Below are 27,841 nucleotides of genomic sequence, written 5' to 3' on the forward strand. Positions count from 1 at the left end.
GTGTGTGTGTGTGTGTGTGCATGCATGTCAAACTTCACCTAAAATATGAAAGGTTTACTACATAATGAGTTTCAATCATGTTGCACTGTAGAAGAAAACCTACAGAACTACTTCAAGTGCCCAGTTACAAAGAATTAGTGTTGGAGTTAAAATTAGCTTTAGACTCTACTAACTGACTTGGGTTTTCTTTTTCAAATGTTGAATGAATCCAGTATCTGAGGAAAAGGGGGGGGAGCATATTTACTTTTGATGGTGATATTTCTGACCAAGGATAACCTGGAACTGAGTGTGTATTTTTTAAGTTGACATTTTGGAATTCATTCATATTTTAGTAATTTCCTGGGAAATTCCCATACCGGGACATGTGTAAGGGATGAAATATTTATATGACTTCCTGGAAATACATCTAGCAATGAAAGTATTTTGGCTAGGATGCTGTTGATATTTCAAAGACCATGGGAGCTCTTCAGTAGACACCAGAGTCCTCTGGCTGATGTGGTTGACCGTTTGTAAGCTCATCCACAACTGAATTCCATCTCTTTCCTTAAAAAGTTGCTGAAGGTTCAGGCCATGAAATTATGTTAATGTCGAGTGTGTTGTTAGCCTAAAAGAAACATTTGCCCTTTCCCAATTAATTCTGCAAAATAATCAGGACACACAGAAGAAAAGAAGCAAAAACAAAGGAAAACTTTCTGCAACATTTAATTAAAGAGACAAACAGTAAGAAACCTCAACGAACAGTAATCACTCCGGGGTGCTCCACAAAGTCCACACTGTAAAAACAAGCCAAGGCAACCCCTTAAGAAAACTCTCTGGACATTTTAGATTGGTTCATATAAGGAGAACAGAAAATGCAAAATGTTCAACTACTTTGATCTACAAAAAGAAATCGATGTCACCTGCTTCGACCTGATAGCTCAATAATAAATATTGGTAAAAGAATAGAAGTCCGCAAGGATGAAAATGGAGACGAGCCTGAGGAAAAGAAGGTCTGGCGACAGACCCAAAGTGGGATTCAGCTCAAGGGGAGGTCACAAGACCTGACACCATAACTGAGGCTATGGGGCGCTCACAAAAAGGGACCTACCGTGACTGCCCTCCAAAAGATCCAACAAGCAGCTGAAAGAGTCAGATGCAGATATGTGCACCCAACCAATGAACAGAAGCTGCTGACTCCTCTGGTTGAATTAGGGAAAGACTGGAGGAAGCTGAGGAGGAGGACAACCCTATAGAAGGACCAGCAGTGTCAATTAACCTGTACCCCTGAGATCTCATAGACACTGGATCACCAACCAGGCACCATAGACCAGCTGTGATGAGGCTTCCAACACATACAACAGAGGACTCCCTGGCCTGGGTTCACTCAGAGAAGAGGCACCTAACCCTCAAGAGCCTGGAAGCCCAGCGGGTGGGTGGGTTGGGGACATCCTCGTGGAGACAGGGGAGGTAGGGAGGATGTATGGGATGTGGAACAGTCGGAGGATGGGCTGGAAGTGGAAGGGAATAAAATCTAGAGTGTAATAATTAATTAATTAATTTATAATAAAAAAAATAGACGTCTCACTGGTCATAAAACTGCCAAAATCAGTCTGACTCGAGGTCACAAACAGCATTCTTAACCCTGACCTCAGTCACACTGGGGATGGGAAAAGTGGATCTGCACAAATCTAAATTATCTGTAGAAAAGACACTTGTCACATCTTAGGTCTTACTGAGGTTGACTCATTTTTTTTTTAGCCATGGCATTCTTGTTATTAGTTTGGCCGAGTTACCAGTCACTGGAAGTTATGTGCCTGTAAGCAAACGTGGCCTAAGGTCACTATTTGGTTATATTTACATACAAGATCAGAAAATTGGACTCATCTGCCAAAGAATATTTTAAAAGTTTGAAACATTGGTGTTCATTAATGTGAGCTAAATAATGAGAGGCCAAAAGCACAGATATATACACAGATGATATCAAATAAATCTTTAAAGATCTGGTTCTGGGGGGGAAATGTGAGCTTGTAAGAGCCCATCAGTGTTCTGTGGTTTATTTGAAGTGTTTCTTAAGTGGGTAAAAGTACATCCCGTCTGTATAGCACGCCTCAAGCCTGACTTGCAAAACATTTATAACCTTAGAAGATGGGCCTTCCTCCCATCAGTCCACGTGAGCTGATGTTTTTCCTTAAAGTAAGATTTAAAAAAAATTGCTGTAAAAATCAAGAAATGCTTGTATGCTTAGTTACAGAGAAAGCCTCCTAACTTAACGTGGACAGATAGTCCATGTCACAACCAGTATTATGGTCACTGAGAGGATGCTTCCAACTGGACCCTACACCCTTCCTTCTAGTACAATTGCGTAATGGTTTACATCTTGGTGAATGCAAAGCCAAAGCTAGAATCCCTGAGAGAGGAAGGGGTAAAGAGAGATGTCCTGACTGAAGCAGGAGAAGAGACCATGGGAACGAGGTGCTATCCCCATTCATATAGGAAAGCACTTTAAGTTTGGGCACCTTCCTGGGCATGCTGAGTTTTAGGGATAGATGGCAAGCCTTTTTTTTTTTTTTTTTTTTTAGCATTGGGAGCTCAAGGTCATGAAGCACGTTGAGCTAAGGTATTAAAATCCTGGTCAAGAGCACTCTGGGCATGCTCAGCTTGCACCATGAAGATGGCGGTCAGGAAAGCCTTAGGGCATGCTGGACTTTTATCACAGAGCCTAGGGTGATGCTTCGGGTTCACATTGAAACAGGCAATTAGAAGGCTCACTGATAGCCTTTTCTCCTTCAAGGTACCCGACTTGCCTAGCGGCAAACGGGCCAGCAGTGATAGTAATGTGCATTCATTTACTGGATGGAGATCTTTGCTATTTATCTAATAGATTCACTGAACTTCAGGATTAAAATCATTTCTCCATCAAGAACTTTGAGCAGACTTTGAGAATAAGGAACGGTCTCATTTCATGAAGATGCCACATTGGCCCTTTCTCTGAGACCCTGATCTAGGAACACTGATTCCAGTTTCTAGAAATGGTTTTCATAGGGCTCTCTCTGGGGCTTCTCTCAGATTATATGTGACTCTCTGAACTATTTCTCCAAGGAGTGGGTTTTAGCTAAAGGACACAGACATCATTGTGGCTTGATCTTCCTCTACGACTTTTCCAGTCAATGCACGCATGGATTCAAGCCACCTCTGATGGCCTATGAGACTTCCACACATCATGACTAAAGAAAAGTCTGGGATCTTCTGAGAAGGACCCTCTATACATTGCTCTCTTGAGTTCACATCCAACTATTGTCTTGTGCATTGTGTCCCAAAGCAAGAGTAGGCTTATGGTTCAGACAGACATATGACCACAAATCAATGATTAGGACATTACACGCTTGCATCCACTTACCACACTCCAAATTCCAATAGAGAACACTAGGTACCATCATTACCTATGTTTTCAAAAGCTTCCTCTTGAAAAGAAAATTGGCTTTTCTTTGAACGAGTAAGTCATTTCATAATCTGCCTTGCAATGTCTGTCTTACCTTAGGACATGAGGTTCAACTACAGGTGAGATGAGCATTCACCCAACTAGGAATAGCATGAAGGCAACTTTGGGACTCTCTTAAGACACTTGTGTAGAGACCCAGAAAAGCTTATCTGCCTGTTAATGAAACCAGACATCCAAAACCTGGAAACGACCAGTTCATTTGATATAGTGTTAACCTTGGACATGCTTCTGGTAGATTAGAAGGGGCCTTACTAACAAATAATTAAAGATACAAGTAAGCTTATAAGTTAGACCAAAATGTACAGAAATGTATTTCACATACCTTGCCCTGAAGATAACCCTTATTAAAAGAGGTGAGCAGAAGTAAAGGTTTCCTGGGAGCACATCTCAGTGTCTTAGGTATAGTCTTCTAAAGGCAGCATCCTTAAATTAGGCATTGTGTGGTGGGGTACTCACCGGGAGTCTGTATCTGTATCCTGAGCTTGCACTTAGGTTTGTATTGGTCATCCACTGTCATTGTTTTGGGACTGACTGCTCTAAAAGATGAGAAGTGGTCCTGAGCCCCTGTGAGTTCCCTGCAGAAGGGAGATTCCAGTCCAATGCCACAGATTACATTTCTGTAAGGCGTCCTCTGTTTTCCAACTTCCACTGCGAGGCTGCCCTGTAGAGAAGCAAACAGCCGCTGGTTGTCATCAAATCTCATTTAAACAGAACAAGAAGAGAAAAGCTGTATTTTGGTCTCTGCTGCAGTTGAAATACTGGTACCCAAGAAACTGAAAGATGGTGATCTTCCAGGGTGAAAGGGTTGATGGGCTAGAGAGAAGGTTCGGTAGCGGAAGAACATGGGTGATTTACCTCTACATCCACCAAATTTCAGATGATGGGAGATACATGTTTTCCACCAAAATTCGGGGCCATCAGGTGTGCAGGTGTCTGATAAGAGCTTACTTTCAGAAACTCAAGTGATTATACCAGTGACAGAGCCCCGAGCACCTGTCAGCAGACCTGCCTGAAGTGAGTACAGAGATGCTTAGCAAATCCCCAGGTCACTCTTTTGCACTTTTAGAACTAGCAAGAGGAAAAATATACATGAAAAAGATTTCCTTTATCTTATATAAAAATTCAACAAGCTTCTATAATTCTAGAAATAATGATTGTTTTCAGATAAATTGTTTACATAAAGCATTTCACAGGCATTAGCATATCATGTTGACATTAAGGTAAACCAGGAGTCTTCAGGAACCCTGAAAGAATGGATCTGTCCCTTTAGAAAACCAGACTCATTGGCTTCCTCTGGGGAACACTTTTCACATGACAGGGCTAGGGGCTTTTCTCCTCTGTTTTTTCTCACAGGGAGGGTTCCCATGTTAGACCTTGTTTAATTGGGGTTTGTATTGCTCTGATAAAACACCATGACCAACAAGAACTTGGAGAGAAAAGGGTATTTCAGCTTACAACTCTCAGACGACACTGAGGAAAGTCAGGGCAGGAACGTGGGACAGGAACTTGAGCTGTGGAGGAGAGCTGCTTACCAGCTTCCTCTGTGGCTTGCTCAACCCGCCTGCTTATATACCAGCACCTCCTGCCCAGAGGTAGCACTGCCCGCAGTGAGCTAAGCCCTCCCACATCAATCAGTAATCAAGAGAATAAGACGTCATAGACGTGCCTACAGGATACTCTTATGGAGGCATTTTCTCACTTAAGATTCCCCCTTCCCAGGTATGTCTATGTTTGCATCAAGTGAATAAAAACTACCCAGCAGAGATGTCGTGAGTTCTAGCCTAGCCTACTTCATCTGAGGGTGTGGTCCTGTTTCTCATCTATAAAACTTAAGTTAAAATATGTTTCACATATGATCACATGAATTTATATTTTTAAAGAAATGCTAATCTAGAAAGTAACATCTTACCTGCATGGTTAGCAACAAAAGTGGGTGACTGTGTTCCCTCCCCACAAGATTCTCAAGGCCCCAAGACCCACGAACCTTGTCATCTAACTCTTTAGCTTTGTATACACAAGACGTGGTGCTGGAGTAGACAGGGAGACTCAAACAGAGAGGCCCAGGGTGTCCTGCTCTATCACTGTAAAATGCTTGGTGACGACTGACAGATCCTTCCTTATTTGCTCTGGGAAAAAAAAAAAAGTCATGCTTATTCACAAATAGAGATTCTAGTGAGTACCAGCCACTGCTATTCTCAAGAAGATGTAAATCACAGTCAACTGGGATGAAGTGAACCAATAATTTTTTTTTTTTTGGTTCTTTTTTTTGGTTCTTTTTTTTCGGAGCTGGGGACCGAACCCAGGGCCTTGCGCTGAACCAATAATTTTTAAGAAAAAAGACATATAACATAATACACAGTCGTGACAGGTACTATAAAACAGAGTGTAGCCAAGGGAGAGAGATGCTTGTGGAGTGGGACTGCTGTTAGACCAAGGGGCTGAGGAAGGCTCTCCAATGTGTGACAACATATGGTGGCCTGAAGAGGTGAGAAGAGGCAGACAGCAAACTCAAACTCTGAGACAGAGGGATGTTTCATTCCGAAAATGTGGACCAGGGCAGCTGAGCTGCAGGTAGCAAGCAGTGTTCCCTCTTTGTTTATTGCAAAGCAAAGCTGTCAGCAGTGATGGGTGTGGTGTGGTCTGGAGATGGAGGACAGGGAGGCTTGGTCTGTTCACCCAAAGGATAAAAGTGTCTTTATCAAGACAACTGTAGCTACAGAAAGAGAGAACATAAAAAAAAATAGGAATTAAACTTTGGTTTTATCCATGTGAATTTTGAGATGGCTTTTTTAAGAAAATAATAAACCTTATGTTTTTTAAAGTATCTTTAGATTCATAGCAAAATTAAGTAAAAGGTGCAGAGTTTCACTGGTCATGGTGGTACCTGACTTTAATCCCAGGACTTGGGAAGCAGAGGCAGGAGGATCCCTCTGAGTTCGAGGCCAGCCTCATGACACAGCAAGTTCCAGGACAGCCAAGACTACATAGAGAAGCCCTGTTTCAAAACTTAAAATAAAATTTTAATAAAAGAAAGAAATGTGTGTAGTATCTAATATCCTGCCCCAACCCAGAGGCACCCATCTGCCCTACCTCCATCTGCCGAAACAGTAGAACAAGTGTGCAATCAATGAAACTGTTTTGACATATCTCTCGGTGCACAGTTTACATGAGGATTCATTCTTGGCCTGCACCTTTAAAAGTGATTCACTAAGTCCAATTAGTTCTGTGCACGTGTTCATGTCATACACTGGGGCATGAGAAACCTACCAATGTCCCTCCCCAAAGGAAAGTGACTCTTTCTTCCTCAGCAGCCATCAGCCACCATTAGCTCCTCACCTGAGGGAGGGCCATCAGGATCTCCTCCCACCTCCACTCTGTAGTAGCTCACTATCTTGATTTATGGCGGTCTTGAGTGAGAAACACTGCTGTGTGACAACCATGTCATGTAAAGAACAAACGGCCTTTTACAGCACCTGTCCCCTTCATCTGGCTCTTACATTATTCCTGCCCCATCTTCCATAATGTCCCCTGAGCCTAGAATTGGGACTGGGGAGAGGTGGGGATTGATATAGAGGTGTCATTCACAGCTGAAGTTTATTTTCAATACTTTGAACAGTCCTAGTATTAAGGACCACCAGGTACAGCAACCAACCAAAGAAGCTTTGCCAACCAAAGTTGGGTGGAACACAAATCTATGGCAAGAAATAAATATTTAGAAGGTAATTTGGCAATATGATCATTTAGTAAAACAGCATCAGTAGGTTTCCCTCTAGGCCCTATGCCAAAATTGTACCAGGCATGAATTCCCTCCTGTGGAGCACGCATCAAAGAGAGCCATTGGTCACCCATGAATAGTCTTGACACTGTGACACCAGTGAGCACATCTTGTATGGCAGATCATTATGACAGCATGCACGATTCAGTGCTAGGTAAGACCAGTGGTGTTTTTCCTCCCCCATGCAGCTAGCATAGCACCTTCTGGCACTGTGAAAGCTAGCCAGCAGGGAGAGAGTTTCTTAGTTCATGATTAGTTTCTCTATATCCTACAACTGACAATATCTTCTATAATAGTGTCTTACCATCTACTTATGGGGTACTATAAGCAACACAGTTTTCTTAATGAACAGTGATGACCTATGCCAGGGATATTGCCTTGCAGAGGAAGAATACCAACAGCTAGGTGTGCCCTATACTGAACTATGGGAACTGTAGATTACATCAGATGAAAATAGGTTCATTTAAAAAAGGATGACAAAATTTGTGTTGCAGTTCCATGACCTTACTTTCCTCTGATTCTTCCTACCTACTTAAACTTAAGGATTACTTTTAAAATAATTACTTTATTATCTGAGGATTCTATCCATGAGTACGATATTTACATCATTTCCTACCCACACTCTTCCCCTTAAAACTTCTATGTCTCTCTAACTCCCTCTGAAATCCATCACTTCTATCTCCACATGTGTGGTTTTGTGTGTGTGTGTGTGTGTGTGTGTGTGTGTGTGTGTTCTTGTACAATTCTCAAGTGCACAGAATTAATCTTAACATGCTGAAAATTCCATGTCTTACTTATTTTTCTCATTCATTCTTCATTTATGTATCCATTCATAAATATTCTTGAGCGCCTGCTACATGACAGAACCACTCTAGTGCCTGAAAAACTTCAATGCAATAACCTTGACTTCATGAATACTGTCCTACTGGGAAAAGGCAGGAAATAAATAATACAAATGAGAAATAAGTTGCCCCGGTTGATTTTATATCAACTTGACACACGATAGAGTTACCTGAAAGAAGGGAACCTTAACTGAAAAAAAAATGACTATGTAAGATCTGGATGTAGGGCATTGTCTTAATTAGAGATTGATGGGGGGTGACTTGTGAGTGGTGCCATCCCTGGGCTGATAGGCTTGGGTTCTATAAGAAAGCAGGCTGACCAACCCATGGGAAGCAAGCCAGTAAACAGCACCTCCATGGTCTCTGCCTCCAGGTTCCTGCCCAGTTTGAGATCTTGTCCTGATTTCTTTCAATGATGAACAGCAATGTAGAAATGTAAGCCAAAAAAACTCCTCTAGAGTTGCTTTTGGTCATGGTATTTCATCACAGCAATAGAAACCTGAACTAAGACATGAGTACAGTATGGAAGATGTTAGACTGTGGTAAGTGCTTGGGGAAAAGAAAAAAGAAAGAAAAGAAGCAAAACGAAGGGAAGGAAAGGGTCCTTGTGTGGTGTTCTATGGAGAGATGGGAATTTCAAGGATGAATCAAAATGCTCACATTATTTTTCTGTGAAGAATCAGATTGAGGTGCACATTGAAGAGAAAGGGCAATGGACAGAGAAGCTTGAGCACTGTACCTTTCTTCAAGGATTGGACTCTTTGGGAACTTGGTATGTGAAGTAGACAGACCTCCAGCTCACAATGATCCTGCTACCTCTGCCTCCCAAGTGCTGGGGTTAAGGTGTGCACCACCATGCCCGGCCCAAGGTATAGAATTTCTAGTGAGAATAATCTACTTTAGTACTAGAGATTCTGGCAACCAGAGCTCTGATAGACTCCAGGCTCTGAAGCATCCTGTGTGAACTGTGTTCTGCTCGACTTCCAGGACTTGAATAGGTGGCTTCATTTCTTTTGCTGTCATAGCCTTCTGTTTCTTGCAAAAGTACACTCAGAGTTTGTGGATTTTCAGGCTGTTGTTTAAAAAGCTTTGGGGCCATTTACAGGATTTCACAGCAATGAAGCAGTGATTTAAATTAGAGACAAGTGTAAGAGACAACTTAGTAATGTTTGAGGACATTTTTATTTGCCACAGTTTGGGACTGGTTGCTACGGGTGTCTGTCTATTGGCTTTAGTCTGTAGCTGATCAGTGTCTAATGCATAATTTCTGTCTTCTTTCCTCCCTCCTGCCCTCAGTCAGGGCAGTTCTGATGTAGGTGATTTTAAACACTGGCTTTCTCATAGATGCTTAAACCAAGAATCCCACAGCTTAAGGTAATGTCACAAACCCTGGACTGGATTACGTCACTACTTTTTATGTTCTCAATGCAATTAAATCTAAAGGTCTCGGCAGCCAAAGTATGAGGCTAATGATATTTGATTTTTTTTTAAATTCAGCTTCAACTCTATAACTAATTTTATATCTCTAATAAGCACACACCAGAAGAACCTTCGCTTCCTGTTAGTTCTCTGTTCTTTTTCTTCAGTGATTTTGATTCTGTTAGGAGAAAACAGGCTATATATTAAGTATTTTGAGGTTTTCTCGCTATTTGCTTAAATTTATTAATTAATATACATCAAATAGCAAACCCTGTTAGGGAAGGTTCTGTCGCTAAGGTCTTGTTTCCCAATTGGTTCTTGACTTGAAGGCAGAGGAGGTGGAATTGGGGGGTGGGGGGATTGCTGGATGGAAGGTACAGGTGGGACTTTCCCGTCCCAAGAGGAAAAGGAGACGCAGGAAAGAGAGAGGGCCTTTCTGCCATGCTGGGGGAAAGAGGACACTGCAATCACGTAATGGCTTGGAGCAGCTAGGGCCTGCGGCCAACCACTATGGGTGGGTGGCCAAGGACGTTGGCGAGATGGGGGTTGGGGGTTAATTAATGCAAACCACTAAGTTTAGAGTGGAGGGAGAGATGGAGATGATAAGTTGACAAAGGCACGGATTTCCAGGCAGGAGGTATCTGCGCCCAGCAATTGTGCCTAGTTGGCAAGTTCTAAAATAATAAAGCTGTCTGTGTATCCTTTATCAGCAGATTCTAGGGTCTCGGGAGTGGATTGGTAATGAGCAAAACCGGGTAGAAAGAGAGGCCAGAGCCAAGCAGAGCAAAGGTGGTTAGAAAAGGAGACTGGGTTGGGGTTGATTGTGATAGATCCCAGAGCTAAGCCTGGTGGGACAAACGGGAGTTGGGAGGGGCCAGAGCATGGCAGCTCCTGGGCAAGGCAGTATCGCAGTACGGTGCATTTAAAACTGCATGCAACAAACTCTGATTAGCAAATCAGTGCATCGTGTCTGTATTTACCGTTCCTATTCCAATAGATTCTTTTACGTTCCTCAATTGTACCAAATCTACAAAATAAATTTTAAAAGAGACAGATGATTCATTCTATGTAAAAGAAAAAGCACATAAAATTAAATTAATTCATTAGTAGAGTTATTCTTCAGACATTTATATCTGAAAAGTTTTACAATTGCTGAATTATAAATTAACCACTGGTTACCCTAGTGGTGATAGAACGGAGGGAAACAGTATCCATTATAAAGTCTATATTGTCCATAAATTAGCGGACCCTAATAGCTTGAGGAAGAGTGGAAAGAAAGCTATATTGCCCTGAAGCCAGGAATGAAAGACTCCTGGAAATTCAGAAAAGAATTTTTGTGTTAAAGGAAAAAGTATGTGGTTTGATTGAGTCCATTCTTTTTCCTATGAGACCAGGCTTAGCTCACAACACTGAGTTTGTGGTTCCAGGCATCCTCCGATGTGCATTTTAAGAAAAATGAATGGGCCTAGAAAGCAGGAAGCTCACACTTGGAAATGCGCTTAAATTTGCTTTGTGCCCTGATTCTCTATAAACATGGAATTTATTTCTTTGTGGATAAAAGTTTCCAAGGCTTAAATGATGCCTGACTAAGTTGCCTAAATAAGGTAGAAGATGTGGATGACATTTTCTTAAAGTATGCAGAGAGTTAAATTTAAGCTAAAGTGTGTTAGGGGCAATGTATTCTCCTAAACTCAAAATACTGAACAGTGAGTGAGAAAAATACAAATTCCCCTTCACTGATATTTAGTGATTAATCCAATTAGCCCTCATTCCTCTTCCTGAGAACTGTCATGCTTGCCTGTAAATCACCATGTTTTGCATTGAATGGACATGTTCTTTTCTGAGTTCTTTCATAAAGAACCTTAAACGCACTTAAACAAAAGCTATCTTTTCAGTAAATATTGATGATTAAACCCAGGCCTACATCCTTGTTTAGTTTCATTCTGTTGCTGTACAACACTGACCGAAACAACTTGGAAAAGTTTTTGTTTTTCCTGTTAACTGATTTATTCACTTTACATCCAGATTGTAGTCCCCCTCTTTTCCCAGTCTCCTGCTCACAGGTCCTTGCCCCATTCCCCCCTTGTCTTCTCCTTTGAGAAGGTGGAGGTTCCCCCTGGTTACAAACCCACCATGGCACCTCAAGTCACTACAGAACTAGGCACATTCTCTCCCACTGAGGCCAGACATGGCAGCCCAGTTAGGGAAATAGGCAACAGGGTAAGCTCCTGCTCCAGTTGTTGGGGGACCCTCATGAAGACCAAGCTTCACATCTGCTATTGCTAGGTCCAGCCCATGCATGCTCTTTGGTTAGTGGTTCAGTCTCTGGGAACTCCCAAGGGTCCAAGCTAGTCGACTCTGTTGGTCTTCTTGTGGAGTCTATCCCCTCTGGGTTCCCCAACTTTCCCCCCAACTCATCCACAACTTCCCAAGCTCCATCTAATGTTTGGCTATGGGACTCTGCATCTGTTTCAGTCAGCTGCTGGCTGAAGCCTCTCAGAGGACAGTTATGCTAGGCTCCTGTCTGCAAGCATAACAGACTATCAGTAATAGTGTCAGGGATTGGTTCTTGCCCATCAAATGGATCTCAAGTTGAGGCAGTTGTTGGTTATCCATTCCCTCAGACTCTTCTCCAATTTTGTCTCTGCACTTCTTGTAAACAGAACAAATTTTGGGTCTAAGGTTTTGTGGGTGGATTGATGTCCTTATCCCTCCATATCCCTACAGGAGGTGGCTATTTCAGGTTCCAGATCTCCCACTGCTAAAAGTCTCAGCTAGGGCCACCCTCATGGACTTCCTGGAGCCTCCCCAGCAGGCTAATGGATGGAATTAGAAAATATCATCCTGAATGCGGTAACCCAGACCCGAAAGGACATGCATGGTAGGGACTCACTTATAACTGGATATTAGCCATAAAGTACAGGATGGCCATGATACAATCCACGGACCCAAAGAAGCTAAATAACTAGGGTCCAAGAGAGGATGCTTAAATCTCACTCGGGAAATAAAACAGTCATCAGAGGTGATGGAGGGAGGGAACTGGATGGGGGAGGGGATGGGAGAGGAACAGGGATGAGGGGACATCTCGAGGATGTGCCAAAAAAGGGTTTGTTTTTATCTTTAACTTCCAGATCGTAGTCCATCAGCGAGGGAAGTCAAGGCAGGAATTCGAGGCAGGGATCTGAAGGCAGGACTGCTTGTTATTCTGACAAAATAAGAGAGTACAGCAGAAAACATGGAAGATGATACTTGTTAACTGACTCTCTGGGTCACAAATTAGCTTGTGCTTGGCTAGCTGTATTAGTCTAGAACCACCTACATAAGGAATAGTGGGACACACAGTGGGCTGGGCCCCCTACATCCATTACTAATACACCACAGACATACCCACATGTCAAGCTAATCTAGGCAGTACCTCAGTGAAGGCTTTTCCTCTCAAATGCCTCTGGGCTGTGTCAAGTTGGCAATTAGGCCTAGCCAGGACAGTCCCTGTCAAATCTTACTTACAAGATTTCATTTTACAATTACACCAATCCATAAATACAATCATACCAAGAGAGTTTTTATTTGTTCTCTTCTTAGCAAAGCCTTCAAACCTGTATAAATAATTGAGTCTGTTGTAAAAAGCTCAAGACTGAAATTCTTCACATTCATGCAGTATTGATATTGTCTAATCTCGATAGTTAAGTATCAAATATGTACTGGCTATTTAAGATGTGTGATACCATTTTTAGAAATCATGTCACGTTTGACTTTAAGTTCTCTGGTCAGCTGTGTATTTTAAATTTATGTGCAACAGGAACAATTTTAATTCTTTAGAAATAACATGAATAAGACTGAGAATTTAAATACTAAAATATGAGGAAGTATACAAACAAAATAAGAGCAAGAATGGCATGTTTGCACCGTGACTCATTAAAGCACTAACTGTAAATACATTTAACATACATGATGATGCTCTAATGGCAAAGGAACTGTCTGATTTCAGGAAAGAAACCGAATTCTCAAACATCTGAAGCTTAAGAAATTCCCAAACGTTTTCCACCAAGTATTACTTTTGTTAACTTTTGAACTCAAGCATATTTTTAAAGCATGCAATCCATGTGTTTCAAATTCATTTTCACTTTATGCATCAAGACATGGCTTGGGCAGCTCCTCTGATCTCCATGGGGTGTCCCCCAGAGCAGAAATCTTACCAAGGAATGAGCTTCCCCCATGTTAAGAAGCGGCCTGACACATCTCAGAATGCAACCATGCTGACTTCTGAGGCAAAGAGAATTTCTTTAGTTTTGATCACAGTCCTTTCCCTCCATTCAAGACAAAGTAGAATAATAAGAACTTGACATAGACCCAGCTGGTCATGAGCAAAGTTTGCACAGGGAGATGTGACTGCTCATTCATTATAGGTGAGGCTGTCTTGGGATGCCTGCAATAACATAGGAAGGGCGTTGAAGACAATAAACGAGTTTAAACATCGTAGAAAACTTCTCACTACCCACTTCCAGTCCACCCCATTACTTCTACTTCATCGGAAGCCCAAGTAAGTTCTGTTCGCAATGCTGCCTTTGTCTCCTCCAGACATAGAGGCTGATGTTTTCCAGACAGGTGACGGTGTTTCTAGGTGCCGGTTGAATAAATGAACTCCATCAGTTATTCATAAAATTGAAGGAGAAACTGAGGGTGAGGGTGAGCATGAGAACACAGGTTCCGCGCCCATGCTAGATCCAGAGGCCTCGGCTGAGGCTTCACTCCTGCATCCCTGCACCCTCTTCTACAATAAGAGAGAGAAATTGAGGTGCAAACTCAGAAAGTCATATCCCCAGGACACTCATACATACTTTATTAGCTAATTCTTTAAAGTGGGAGCTGCTAATTTACATGCAACCGATAATTTTCTCCACACAATTTTTCTATATAATTTTTCTCATTATTTATTTTTTGAGTATGTGTGCTTTCCCTGCATGTATGTCTGTATACCGCATGGGTGCATGGTGTTCCTGGAGGCCAAGAGAGGGTTTTAGAAAAGAGTTGTGGGCTACCAGGTGGGTACTGGAATCCAAACCTGCGTCCTCTGGGAAGAACAGCCAGTGATTTAGCTGCTGAGAAAGCTCTGTGGCCCCCATAGAGTTAGTCTGAGTCTTCTGCATTTCTAATGTTAGCATTCCTTGAGATCATTTTATGCATTCAGTGCAACCACTTAACTCTGAGACGTCAAGTCCAAGGGGATAATAACGTATGGTAGCCCAATTCTCATCTATTTCCTGGTGGGAAAAATCCATTAAATATATTTTTATTACCATAAAAGTATAATGTTTGCTGTAAATTTTTGAAAATCATAGAAAAGGCTTAAAAATTACTTTATTCTTACCAGTTTACCAAGGTTAGAAATTTTACTTATTTCTTTCTGAGCTTTTTATTTTTATTTTTGTTGTTTTAGTTTTTCTTTGGTAATTTCATATACAGATAAAATGTATTTCGAATATACATATTCCCCTCCCCCCCTCCAACTTCTCCCAAACCCAATCCCCTGTCTTCATCCCTTCCCATTCATCCAAACAAGGGATATTTAAAAAGTGTGTGCTACAGTGTTCACTGACTTGGGACATGCTTCTGGGTGATTCCACCTGTGGTTCATGAAAAGGGTTTGAAAGAGTTTTGTTGAAGCCTTCTGGTGATCAGTAGAGGGGCAGGCAGCTGGATCCTGACCTCATGCCACATTTAGCTCATCCACAAAGCTCTGGGTATGTAATTGAATTGAGGGTGGGGGCATGTCTGACACTAACTAAATATTTTGGTATTCATGGCATATGTAGAAAGAGTGCCAACAGTAACCAACACATTTGTACTGCCTTTAATTGCCCCGAGCACATCTCTTTTCTTTTCCCCCTAATGCCCGAGGAAAATACTTGTGCACTGAATCAGTATCACTGATGAGAGTTCTTTCAAGGGAGGAGGGGCAGAAGACAAGAGAAAGGAGGTTTCTAGGATGCTGATTTGCATGTCTGGCCCTCAGTCCACAGAGGAACTGAGCGGATGGAGGGTCGCTGGTAACTATGGGGCCTGGTGGGCTATGCCTCAAAGAAAGGGCTGTGTTAGGGAGCTGCGTGCTTGGTAGGGACAGATGCAAACTTCAAGGGTCACTGGGGTCTTCCCTAACTGAAACTTTCCTGACCCGCTTCACTGGAACTCTCCTCCCCGTTTCCTAGCAGCAAGTTTACAGAACAGATGAGAGAAAAAAGAAGTATGCAAAGCTGGCTGGCTGTTCTGTAGAGACTATACTTTCTGTGCTGTTTCCTCTTTTACCCCAAAACAGACACTGGTTCCATTCAGTATGCACAACTCAGAGGAAAACATTTCATTTTCCGGGTTCTTACGACCTCCGGGCCATGCTTGTCTTCCCTTAGTTTGACTTCTTCCCTTGCAATAAATCTTCAGTATTTTCCCTCTCTTCCCTGGGTTTCAGTTCGTTGTATTTGGAGATCTTTGTCACATGCACTTTACCATCATTCTTCACTTGGTACCTGTACTCCTTTGAGAATGTCAATGAGACAACATAACCCAGTATTTGACTGCCCACAGACCCTGACTTTTCCACAGCCAGGTCTCGGAGATCAGCTCACTGACTTTGTGGGAAACAGTATTCATCAAAGTTTGTAACAAACCCAGGTTCCCATCAGGCTAGACACAGCCACCGTCCCAGTATGCCGACTGAAGAGTAGAGTAATAGTGAAAAGTGAAGACGGGAAATTGGAGCAATGCGGCTCCATCGGGAAGAACCGATGAAGGAGCTCAGTGCCTCAGTCCACATTCAGGACACCGTATGAGCTTTAAATAGAGAGGACAGGGACAAGGACTGTGCATAGATGAGCAGCCTTTGGCATTGTCTGGTTGAGTTTCTGGTTCCCGGTGTGGTTGTAAGCAGCCCTCGTTGCTCAAAGGGAGCAGCGATCCAGTCCCCATCAGCTGACACTGCCAACTCCAGAACGCAGCCTTGATTGATATCATAGAGACTCGCCCTCATTTGGAAGGTGACCAATCTGATAGCTCATCCTTGTTTTGGAAATGCCACATGTGTTTGGGGGATGCAGGGAAATTTCAGTCTCTTCTGGTAAAGATGTCTACTAATCTGACCTATGATCAGTACCATCCAATGAAGCTGCAGGCTTGGATTCCACTGGGAGAGTCTCAGAAGAAGAAAAAAAGACGCTATAAAATGGTGCTATTGAGATAATAAAGATTCTAGGTACACAATGAAGGCAGAGATGTCAAACTTTTGTAAGGCTTTTAGTTACTCTGTGGGCTCCAGGGAGTCACTATCATTTAACAAAGCAGCTTATAAATGCCTATTATAATAACATTGGCAATGTGATTAGATGAGGACACTGGTAACTGACTCGTCAGGGTGTGTTTGTGTGTGTCAGGGTGTGTCAGGGTGTGTTTGTGTGTCAGAGTGTGTGTGTGTGTGTGTGTGTGTGTGTGTGTGTGTGTGTGTGTGCGCGCGCGCGCACATGCGCATGCACACGCGCATAAGTGCAGGTGTCTGAGGAAGCCAGAGGCATCAGACGCCCCTGGAGCAGAGTTAGAGACAGTCGGTACTGGGAACGGAACATGGACCCACTGAGAGGAGCGCGCACTCCTTTATAACCTACTGACCCGTCTCTCCAGGCCTCTGGTTTCAGTTCCGATGGAACATCAAATCAAATCAAACCCAGCAGCCCTTGTTCCCCAAACAGATTAGAGAAGGCGGAGACTAAAGGAACCTGTGCCACTCCTGAGTGGAATACTTGTGCAGTTACTCCTCCACAGATGTTACTGTTCGTGACGACTCCTCAGGCTCCAGCCAGAGGGACTTTATATCAGTGGAGATGATGGAGGGAGCAGCACACCCTGGGCCCTCTTTAAGGACATCCACAGCCAGTCTCAGTTGTTAATCTTTGTGTTTATATTACATGATACTTAAATTGGGGGAATGTGGACTCTTCAAGTCAATCAGGATGCACCTAATCCTGTAGAGACCCGACGCCCCAGGGAAGGGGGATGCTGAGTGACTGAAGTAGGGGTGCATGGGTGGCTGGGTGAGTGGAGGAGCACCCTCAAAGGCAAAGGGGTGGGGGATGGGGTGAAGAACTCTGGGAGAGGGGACCAGGAAGAGGGCAGCATTTAGAATGTAAATAAATAAAATAATTTAATAAGAAAAATCATGGGCACTTGCTGTGGGACCTGCAGGAAGAGCTTTAACCACCTCCCTCAGAATAAGGACCCTATGATTCAAGCAGACAAATAAAATCTTAAAACAGAAATAAAATTAGTTTACATTGCTCTCTTCATAAAAACTTAAAAATAGAACTACCATGTGACCCTGTGATATCACTCCTGGGTTTCTACTCGAAGGACTTTAGAGCAAACCAGAGATCCCTGCATATCCATGTTTATTGCTGCCCTACGCACAAGGAATCCTCAGAGGAAGTGGAACTAACCCAGACATCCATCAGCAGATGAGTGGATAATAAACATATGACACGTTTGTGTACATAACTAAATATTATTTAGTTATAAAAAATTAAATCATGAAATACACAGGAAAGGCGGGTAGAACTGGACAGAATTGTATTGTGAGATAACTCAGAAAGTCAAAAATCACACATCCTATCACATATGTGGGTTCTGTATCATGCTTACATGTGCGTGTGTATGAGTAAAGGTTGGTGTAGTCTAGGCTATGACACCAGAAAGGAGACCACTATGGAGGTGACAGGTCACCTGAGGCCTGAGGGTAAGGAAAAAGAAGTATAGGGTGCAGAAGGATACAAGGGACTTGGGGAACTGGCAGGGATAATAGGGGAAGAGAATCAACAAAACTAAATTGTATTTGAAAATTCTATAATGAAACCTAATACTCTGTATTCCAATTACAATAAGATTTATTTTTAAAAAGAAAGACAATTAAGACTATGAGGTTTTGCTCCCTTCTTTACTGCCCTTTTGTTCTTAGCATACAGCATAGACCCATGGTTGCCAGAATTTGTCGGTTTTGGCTGCATTTTGGCGACTGTGACATCTGAAAGCTGGAAAGTCTTTTGCTTTGTAGGCAGGCTGACCTTGAGCTCAGAGACTCACCTGCCTCTGCTCCTGAGTCCTAGGCCTAAGGCACGCACCATCACCAACTAGCTTGGGGAGTTCCTTGCATCAAGGCTGGGACATAGCCTACACTGTCACCAGAGATAGTTTTCAGTGTTCTATTCTTCAAGATGCCAAAATTCCTTATAGCAGTCACCTGGCCTAACTTCACTTGAAAGTCACCCAACATAGAGATGAAGGGGGTGAAGGAAGAAAAGAGAGAATGAAAGAGAGAAATGAAGGCCAGTAGGTCTGAGATAGTCATTAAGGGCTGCATATCCGATGACCTTTTGTTTGAGACAGAAGTTCCAAATTTGGCGTCCAAATCCACAGTATGTCTGCAGAATCAGCCGCACAGGGTTAGCTCCTTTCTATGCAGTGAACCTTAGTTAGCAGCCTTGGCTTGAACAAGATGCCTCCTAACTGTCTCATGACAGTCACACACCTCTTCAGCCAACACAGACATGGTAACTGTCTTAGGAAAGCCAGGCTCAATTAGGACTAAAGGGGCAAGCTCTAACCGGAGCCTCGGGGTTTGATATGCACTTTGGAGAGGTCCCCTGGCCAAGATGCCACTGGAAGCACCCGGGATATGAAGTCTCAATTCAGAATGTCCAGCTGGAGACGGAGGAAACAAATAAGTCACATGCAGACTATCGTATGCTTGTCCTGTACACTCTTTGGAGAGCTGGGAGATGTCAGTAAGCTCATTTGAGTGGAATTTAATCGTAAAGTTTCCTAAAATGTTCTCTTCCTCAAATCTGGTTGCAGTTATGTAGTGTGCACAATTGTAAAGTAATTGATAGCACGTGGTTCGGAGCCTGCAGGAGTCCCAGTGGGAGCCGGTGCCTGCAAGGATCCCTACTTGCTGGCCTCATTTGCCTCTGCACAACATTTGATAAATCTGAGCCTCGTAGAGCCAAATGTTTATTTATAACATATGGCCTCCCACTGACTCAGGGTAACCACAGCATGACTCTGTATCATTGCCAGAAATCAACTGTATTAGCATTATGGGGGGGGAGGCATGTATTTGATTTAAAGTCCATATAAATTCCAGAAATACTTTCATGTCTACAAACTCTGGGAGCTCCTATGAAAATATCCTAAGGTTCACCTCTGATTGTGTTTGGTGTTGACTTTTCTCTTGCGTCCTTTTGGTTGGAGAGCTAACTCGTATTTGGCAAACGCCAGGAGGTTATGGTGGGGAAATGTTGCATCCTTCCAAATGCTCTTCCCTGAAGGGTTTGATGACTGGGTAAGGACTATGCCAGGGTCTGCACAGTGGTAAATGTGACTGGGCTTGGAAGATGCATGTGTGCTTTCTCTAGCGTATATTAAAAACAAGACCAATGCAGTCATTGAATCACAAAGTCAATTAGAAATAAATTTCATACTTATAGCTTAATTAATCATGTTTGGGGAAGTTATTAACCACATTCCTGAAATCAGTCTAAAAATGTAAATAATGTTGCCACAATAACCCTTTCCTGTAAGGATCAGTGGTTAAATCGCCTCATCAGAAAAGATCCTGCTCTGAGAGCTATTTGCCTAAGACTGTTCTCCATCTGTATAATCTGAAAACCAGGGAAGTCACAGCAGGATCCACTGTTCAAACACATCTCCTTCACAGTAGGATAGCCTTATTTCCAAATTTGGATATTATAAGAATAAGAAAATCATTATTTGAAAACATATGAGTACTCCTCAATATAAAATTACCATGTGGTTCAGAAATTCCACAACTGTATATGTGTATATATACATCCAAATGTGTATGTATGTATATATATACACACACTCTATAATAACATAGAATGGTCTAGGTTAACACTTTTACACTAAGGGTAGCTGTAGGTGCCATGTGCTAGATTAAATTCTTTTCTGGAAAGTCTTATTCAAGGAAAATAGCTATTTTGTTGCATATAGTATGTTATATTATATATAAGTACATATATGTATATTTATATTATATATAATTCTATGTTATATAGTTATATATTGTATTTAATAAAATGTCTATCTTCCTGGAATGTATTTATATCCAAAGAACTGTTTTATTTGAAAACAAACATTCAAATAAAAGTGCTTATCAATGCTCACAGAAGTACTACTGCTCATCACCACCAACGGGTAGAAACTACCAGATTCCCATAGATAGTTAAATGGAGTAAATCCACACAATGGGATATTGTTTAGCATTAAAAAGAAAGTATTGATCTGTACTTCCATGCAGACGACTTTGAACATATGTTAAATACAGAAGCAATACACAAAAGGACAATATATGATTCCATTTATATGAAGTATCTAGAATAGGCAAATCTATAGAGAAAAAATTTAGATTTGTGGTTGCAAAGAACTAGTGGGCATATTGAGAATGAGTAATAGTTAATTAATGGATATAAGGTTTCCATTTGAAATAATGAGAAACTTCTGGTACTAGACATCAAACACAGTCACACATAATAAGACATAAATAATCCTACTCAATTTTATCCTTTTACATAGTTAAAATAGAAACTTTATGCTATTGTATTTTTAGCATAATAAAAATAGCTAAATGTATGGGCATTCTGCAACAAACTATATTTAGTAGGAAACAGATACTGTACAAATAAATACTCTAGAATAACTTATGGAGTGGACCTGTTAATCCTTCTACATTAAGAGTGGCAGTAAATGTCCTAAGTACAATGCCTAAATCAAAGTCCCAGGGAACAAGAGGTTCCAGGGGCATGGGATATGTACCAGAGAGAGTTTCAGGCTCACTTGAATCAGCGCACTCAGAACGTAAGAAAGGCCATGTGGGCTGTAAACATCGAAGCCACGTGGGCTCAGATGATGCATCCTGTTCGCTGGGCACTAGAGAAGGAACCACAGAATTGAACGTCTGTCCTGCTAGGGTTCAGTCTTGCTTGCCTTCATCTTTCCTTGCTATATTCCTATTCTTTCTTTTAAGATGGGACATTCTCTCTGTGCCATTATGTTAGAAGTACTTCACTTAGAAAGAAATTGAAGAAGATCTCAGAAGATGAAAAGATCTCCCATGCTCATGGGTTGGCAGGATTAATATAGTAAAAACAAATGGCCATTTTGCCAAAAGCAATCTACAGATTCAATGCAATCCCCATGAAAATTCCTACTCAATTCTTTATAGGGATAGAAAGAGCAATTTGCAAATTCATTTGGAATAACAAAAAAACCCAGGATAGCGAAAACTATACTCAACAATAAAAGAACTTCTGGAGGAATCACCATACCTGACCTCCAGCAGTATTACAGAGCAATAGTCATAAAATCTTTATGGTATTGGTACAGAGACAGGTAGATGGATCAGTGGAAGAGAATTGAAGACCCAGAAATGAACCCACACATCTATGGTCACTTGATCATTGACAAAGGAGCTAAAACCATCCAATGGAAGCATTTTCAAAAAAAATGGTGCCGGTTTGACTGGAGGTCAGCATGTAGAAGAATACAAATCAATCCATTCTTATCACCCTGTACAAAGCTTAAGTCCAAGTGGATCAAGGACCTCCACATCAAACCAAATACACTCAAACTAATAGAAAAAAATGGGAAGAGTCTTGAACACATGGGCACTGGGGGAAATTTTCTAAACAAAACACCAATGTCTTATGCTCTAAGATCAAGAATCAACAAATGGGACCTCATAAAACTGCAAAGCTTCTGTAAGTCAAAGGAAACTGTCATTAGGACAAAACAGCAACCAACAGATTGGGAAAATATCTTTACCAATCCTACATCTGATAGAGGGCTAATATCTGAAATATGCAAAGAAGTCAAGAAGTTAGACTCCAGAGAGCCAAATAACCCTATTAAAAAATGGGATGCAGAGCTAAACAAATTCTCAGGTGAGGAATACCCAATGGCTGAAAAGCACCTAAAGAAATGTTCAACATCCTTAGTCATAAGGGAAATGCAAATCAAAACAACCCTGAGATTCCACCTCACACCAGTCAGAATTGCTAAAATAAAAAAACTCAGGTAACAGCAGATGCTGGCAAGGATATAGAGAAAGAGGAACACTTCTCCATTGTTGGTGGGATTGCAAAATGGTACAACCACTCTGGAAATCAGTCTGGAGGTTCCTCAGACAATTGGACATTCCACTACCTGAGGACCCAGCTATACCTCTCCTGGGCATATACCCAAAAAAATGCTCCAACATACAACAAAGACACATGCTCCACTATGTTCATATCAGCCTTATTTACAATAGCCAGAAGCTGGAAAGAATCCAGATGCCCTTCAACAGAGGAATGAATTAAAAAATTTTGGTACATCTATATAATGGAGCACTACTTAGCTATCAATAACTTCATGAAATTCATAGGCAAATGGAATGAACTGGAAAATGTCATCCTCAGTGAGGTAACCCAATCACAGAAAAACACACATGGTATGCACTCATCAATAAGTGGATATTAGCCCAAAAGCTCGAATTACCCAAGATGCAATCCACAGACCACAGGAAGCTCAACAAGAAGGAAGACCAAAATGCAGATGCTCCCACCCCTTCTTAAAAGGGGGAACAAAAATATCCATAGAAGGGGATATGAAGGCAAAGTTTAGAGCAGAGACTGAAGGAACAGCTGTTCAGAGCCTGCCCCACATGTGGCCCATACATATACAGCCATCAAAACTTGATAAGATGGATGAAGCTAAGAAGTGCATGCTGACAGGAACTGGATATAGATCTCTCCTGAGAGACACATCCAGAGCATGTCCAATACAGAGGTCAATGCTAGCAGCAAACCACTGAACTGAGAATAGGACCCCCTTGGGGGGAATTGGAGGAAATATTGAAAGAGTTAAAGGAGCTTGCAACCCCATAAAAACAACAATGCCAACCAACCAGAGCTTCCAGGGACTAAACCACTATACATGGACTGACCCAGGGCTCCAACTGCATATGTAGCAGAGGACAGCCTTGTTGGGGCACCAGGGGAAGGGGAAGCCCTTGGTCCTGCCAAGGTTGGACCCCCCAGTGCAGGGGAATATGGGGGAGGGCAATAAGGGGGATGTATAGGGGGAATACCCGTATGGAGAGGGGGACAGGGAGGGAATGGGGGCTTATGGACAGGAAACCAGGAAGGGGAATAACCTTTTAAATGTAAGTAAAGAAATATATCTAATAAAAATTAAAAAGAATAGTAACATCTGCATCCGTTGTTTTTTTCATTACTGTGACAATGCCAATAGAATAAGAGAGGAAAGGTTTGTTCTGGGTCATGATTTCTGAGGTTTAGTCCATGGTTTATTCCTGAGGTAATATAGTGTCACAGTGGGGGATTGTGTAGAAGATGAAGATGCTCTCTCCTCTTGGCAGCTAGGAGAGGGAGGGGGCTGAGTCATGATATACACTTGCAGGGTGTGCCCTTAGTGTGGGCTACTACTTCCAACTAGACTCTACCTCCTACTTCCCACCACCTCCCCATAGCACCATCAGATTATGAGCCTGTGAATGGATTGATCCACTGACGGAGCTAGAACTCTCACGCCGTCACCCTCCTCCTCAAAGTCCACTAGTAAGCAACCAAGCCTTTAAGATGACATTTAAGATTCAAATAATAATACCATTTGTCTTATAGAGTTGGAAAAACTAATTGGAATCCATCGTGTAATGCATGTGGAAGATAATCCACAGTAACTGTTACTGTCCAGAACTTCACATAGTGCCTAGCATGTACAGTCCCAACCTATACTTACAGCATCCATTCATTCCGTTCTCCCTGACTGAATTTGTGGCTCTCCACAGCTTCAGTCCTTCATCACCCTCCATTACGTTCTTGTCCTTAAGAAATGACCTTGGAAACCATTGGTTGTTGATTTTCAAACTGACATTGCCTCTCTAGCCATACCAGGTCAGGGCACAGGAGTCCAAACTTCTGACAGGTATTTACTGAAAGCTATCTTTATGGTTCACACACAGCCAAAGGAAGAGTGTCAACAGTTCACAGCACACTACCCACTGCCAGTAGATGCTGCATTTCCTCTATTCATTCATTAGTTTGTCCTCTGAGTCACCACTTTGATGTCCCCAATCAGATGGGCATAGTGGCATGTAGACCTTTGTATCGCCTGGATGCCTTTTGTTTCTCTAGGAGTTGCTTGATCTTTTCATTACTGCATGTTGCTTAAGACAAGATAAAAGTTGACATAATGCAACCTGTCTAAACAATATTCATTTAAACATATTTACATTTTCATATCTTTAAAATGCGTGCCTTCCATGAAATGGATCCACTCCCAAATGTTTGGAGTCATTAGCTCATTTCCTGAGAAACTCAAAAGTGGGTCCTAAAGGAACTGATATGTGTTTTTGCATAACCATTATCTTATGAATTGGATCATAAAGTATAACTAATGTTCAATGCTGTGTTATTTCTAGATAATACGAGAAGCTGTGTGGCGAAGCTGTTCTTTACGTGTTCTTTAAAGGGTCATTACTGTCTATACAGCAAGTCCAGTTTCACCCTTGTCAGCCAGGCCCCCCAGCCATGGATTCAGATCATGTTTCTCTTCCAACAGGTGTGTATACTTCATGTTCATTGAGCTCCTGAATGAGCAGCTATAGTGTGAGTTTATAGTCACTTTTATTGAATTATTAATCCGTTGGCTAAAAGTGCTTTTACGGAGAGTGGGAAGAAAGAGGGGCTGAGCACCACAGTGAAGCATTGGCCTGCATCTTGGGAGCCCTAAGTTCAATCCCCAGCACTGAAGTAAAAACACAAAACAAGAGGGGGGAATGGAAGGAAGGGAGGGAGAAAGGGAAAGAAAAGAGAAGAGAAAAGGAGAAGAGAGAAGAGAAGAGAGGAGGAGGGAGGGGAGGAGAGGAGAGGAGGAGAGGGAAGGGAAGGGAAGGGGAAGGGAAGGGGAAGGGAAGGAAGGGGAAGGGGGAAGAGGAAGAGAAGAGAAGAGAAGAGAGAGAAGAAGAGAAGAAGAGAGAAGAGAAGAGAAGAGAAAGAAGAAACTACTTTGTGTTGAGCCGCAGTAAAAGCAGCTTATTTGGAGGATGCCTACCATCTGTAGAGTTCGCCTTTATCTATCTTATTCTAAAATCCAATAAATTTCAGCATATCATTTTTGACATTGCTAAGATTCTGAAATCCACTTTTGTCTAGTGAATATATGTACACAGGAAAAAATCACACAAAGGAAAACTTTCAACTTAATGATGAAGAATTTTATTCCAAAATGTCAACATGAAAAGAGGCTCTTATTTAGAAATGCTTATTAAAAGCATTAAATTTGCACTTAAAATGCAAATGTAGATTATGAAATGTCAGTATTAGAAGAGATCTTAAACTCCATTTTCATTAACTAAGGAAACTGCAGGACAGAACTCATTATCAGATCTTCAATACAGTAGTCTTTTTGCTGTCGCCTGTGTTTTGAAAACAAACTGGGAAATATTTGTAGGTAGGAGAAGGATGGACAGAAGTAGAAATGGATGTGAGTGTTGCAATAGGCTTAAAAATAGGCCTAGTAATAGAACCACAAAATTACTTAGGTTAATAAAATAGTTTCTGTAATAACACCTACAAAATTCACCAGGGATGGTGGGATGACTCTGGTGACCTGAGTTTCATTGGATCCCCATGAAAAGAGAGGACTCCTGCAAGCTGTCTTCTGACATGCACATCTGTATAACATAGCATGCACATGCCCATAAACACACACACACACATACACATAAAATCATAACATTTTTAAATTTGATAAAATATTTAATATCACAAGTGGACAGTGCCTTTAGTAGACACCATAGGTTATCGAACAAACAGCTCAGTGTCCAATCCAGTTTTCCTCTCTTCAAATTGTTGGCCAGTGATCTCTCGAAGACCTCTAATCACTATGAGCTATTGTCATTGCTTATGTTTACCCTCTAGAAATCTACTGCTAGGCTCTGTGGCTGAAGACACCATATACCTGAATCAAAGAATATAGAAGAATCAAGCTGGTACCAACTTGGAAACTTCATCCCTACTGGCTAGTTTTTACAGTACGGAAAGACAGTATGCAAGTAACCAGGAAAGAAAAGTAATTATCCACCTTACCCAGCTGTAATTTCTGCAAGCTTCAGTAATTCTGGAAAGAATGCACACTGGTGTGATAGTGGCATACATATAGTAATGCCAAACACCTTCTGTTTGGAGCTGAGGACCACTCCATAAGATGCCTGCATCTTTAACAGGGAAAGGAACCTATGCTTAGCTAGACCACAGGCTCTCAAGGAGGAAGTACTAGTTTTCTGCTAAATGGATGTAGCATTAAACTGATTATAAATGACTTACTGTTATACAGATAGAATAGTGCATCCCCCAACCCTTAGCAAAGAAACTTCTTTTTCCAATATGTGGCAACTAACAATTAACAATTGATCAATGCACAAAGCATAAAAGCCCAGAGTGCTCAGCCCTAAATGGGACATTTATCTCACACTCCCTCCCAAGACAAAAATCATCATGGAAGAGAGGGTGGAATTATTTTATGAGCCAGAGGTAGTGAGTGACCATGGCAAAACAGTGTTTTTCCAGACATAGCAGCTGCACATGAGTTCACGGTGGTTGCAACAGCTTGCACAAGATCAAACCAGACAAAACCAGAGCACAGAGGATGGAGGGTAGTCATGAAGCCCCAGCTGTGGTTGAAAGGCCACTAGAAACCGATTCGAGAGAGCTAGTTGACTTTTCTACGACGTAGCTCCTGAGAGGCTACCCCTGCTCCAACAGATGGTCAAATATCCGTGCATATACTAGTAGCCCTTAGTGAAGTCACTAGGTGTGAGGAGAGACAAAAAGGACACGTGAAACTGGGATGGAATAGTAGTAGGAGAATAAAAGAGGAGGCCCAGAGGAGGAATAGAGGGGTGTCCTTGATCAGAACACTTCATATGCTTATATGAAATTCTCAAACAAAATTTCTAAGCAAAGAAAAATCCAAATTAAATAGAATTTAAAAGTTACAAGGGCTGAGGACTCTACTGTTTCTTTATGAAGTCAGGCTTATTGAGTGAAACAACCAAATACAGTGCTGACTGCTTCATAATCATAAAGTATAGCTACAGTAATTGAGAAAGGGTGTAGAATGTGCCGATTTTTACTGCAGTATGTTTTCTTAAGAGCGCTTAGTAACATTTTGCAAAGAACGGCTCAGACTTCAGCGTGAGACAAATTGCAC

General features: G+C 41.8%; 1 protein-coding gene across 1 annotated transcript in view; it reads left to right on the forward strand.

Annotated features, from left to right (window-relative positions):
- Veph1 (ventricular zone expressed PH domain containing 1) overlaps positions 1-27,841 on the forward strand; it is a 773,456-nt gene that overhangs the window by 668,918 nt on the left and 76,697 nt on the right. Inside the window, exon 10 of the mRNA XM_032898283.1 lies at positions 25,050-25,189. Within this exon, the coding sequence (XP_032754174.1) occupies positions 25,050-25,189 (140 nt within the window). The remainder of the gene's footprint in view (positions 1-25,049; positions 25,190-27,841) is intronic.

The sequence above is a fragment of the Rattus rattus genome, chromosome 3, assembly GCF_011064425.1.
Source record: "Rattus rattus isolate New Zealand chromosome 3, Rrattus_CSIRO_v1, whole genome shotgun sequence".
NCBI lineage: Eukaryota > Metazoa > Chordata > Mammalia > Rodentia > Muridae > Rattus > Rattus rattus.